This window comes from Neopelma chrysocephalum, unplaced genomic scaffold (genome assembly GCF_003984885.1).
Source record: "Neopelma chrysocephalum unplaced genomic scaffold, ASM398488v2 Primary Assembly neopelma1_2069, whole genome shotgun sequence".
Lineage (NCBI taxonomy): Eukaryota > Metazoa > Chordata > Aves > Passeriformes > Pipridae > Neopelma > Neopelma chrysocephalum.
In genome coordinates, this window is record NW_020898088.1 from 1 (window position 1) to 1,121 (window position 1,121).

A 1,121-nucleotide genomic window follows, 5' to 3' on the forward strand; every position below is an offset into this window, starting at 1 on the left:
GGATCATCCCGGGTGATTCTCAGATCCGGATTGTCCCGGGTCGATCCCAGATCATCCCGGGTGGTTCCCAGATCTGGATTGTCCTGGATCCTCCTGGATCATCCTGGGTTGATCCCGGATCCTCCTGGATCATCCTGGGTGGTTCCCAGATCCAGATTGTCCCAGGTCGATCCTGGATCATCCCGGGTCAGTCCCGAATCATCCCGGGTGGTTCCCACATCCAGATTGTCCCAGGTCAGTCCCAGATCCTCCTGGATCCTGGGTTGGTCCTGGATCCTCCTGGATCATTCCAAGTGGTTCCCACATCCGGATTGTCCCGGGTCAGTCCTGGATCCTCTTGGATCATCCGGGGTGGTTCCCAGACCTGGATTGTCCCGGGACAGTCTCGGATCCTCCTGGATCATCCTGGGTCAGTCCTGGATCCTCCTGGATCGTCCCGGGTGGTTCCCAGATCCAGATTGTCCCGGGTCAGTCCCAGATCCTCCTGGATCATCCCGGGTCAGTCCCGGATCATCCCAGGTGGTTCCCAGATCCGGATTGTCCCGGGTCGATCCCGGATCATCCCACGTGGTTCCCAGATCTGGATCATCCTGGGACAGTCCCAGATCCTCCTGGATCATCCCAGGTGGTTCCCAGATCCGGATCATCCTGGGTTGGTCCCGGATTCTCCTGGATCATCCCACGTGGTTCCCGGATCCAGATCGTCCCAGGTCGGTCCTGGATCCTCCCGGCTCATCCTGGGTTGGTCCTGGATCATCCCAGGTGGTTCCCAGACCTGGATTGTCCCAGGACAGTCTCGGATCCTCCCGGATCATCCCGGGTGGTTCCTGGATCCGGATCATCCTGGGTCGGTCCCGGATCCTCCGGGTGATCCCAAACCGTCCTCCATCCTCCCGGGATCCTCCTGGATCCGGATTTTCCCGGATTGTCCCAGTTCCGGATTGTCCTGGATGGTCCCACCGGGCCCTTCCCGGGTTTTCCCGGATTTTTCCGGATTTTCCCGGCTCTCCCTTCCCTCCTCCCCCCCCCCCGCGGTCGCTGTCACTGGATCGTTCCCAGCAGTCGATAATTAATTAATAAATTAAATCCAACGGGACCGGAGTCGCATCTGGGGGGGGGGA

General features: G+C 59.9%; 1 protein-coding gene across 1 annotated transcript; it reads left to right on the top strand.

Annotated features, from left to right (window-relative positions):
* Nucleotides 1-50: 50 nt before the first annotated feature.
* Nucleotides 51-1,096, top strand: LOC113979109 (endo-1,4-beta-xylanase B-like; the record flags this gene model as incomplete). Its single annotated transcript, XM_027706596.1, has 5 exons — nucleotides 51-251; nucleotides 290-335; nucleotides 435-467; nucleotides 499-737; nucleotides 864-1,096. Coding segments are annotated over 5 exons (729 nt in total), but the record flags the coding sequence as incomplete, so codon positions are not given.
* Between the last annotated feature and the right edge of the window lie 25 nt (nucleotides 1,097-1,121).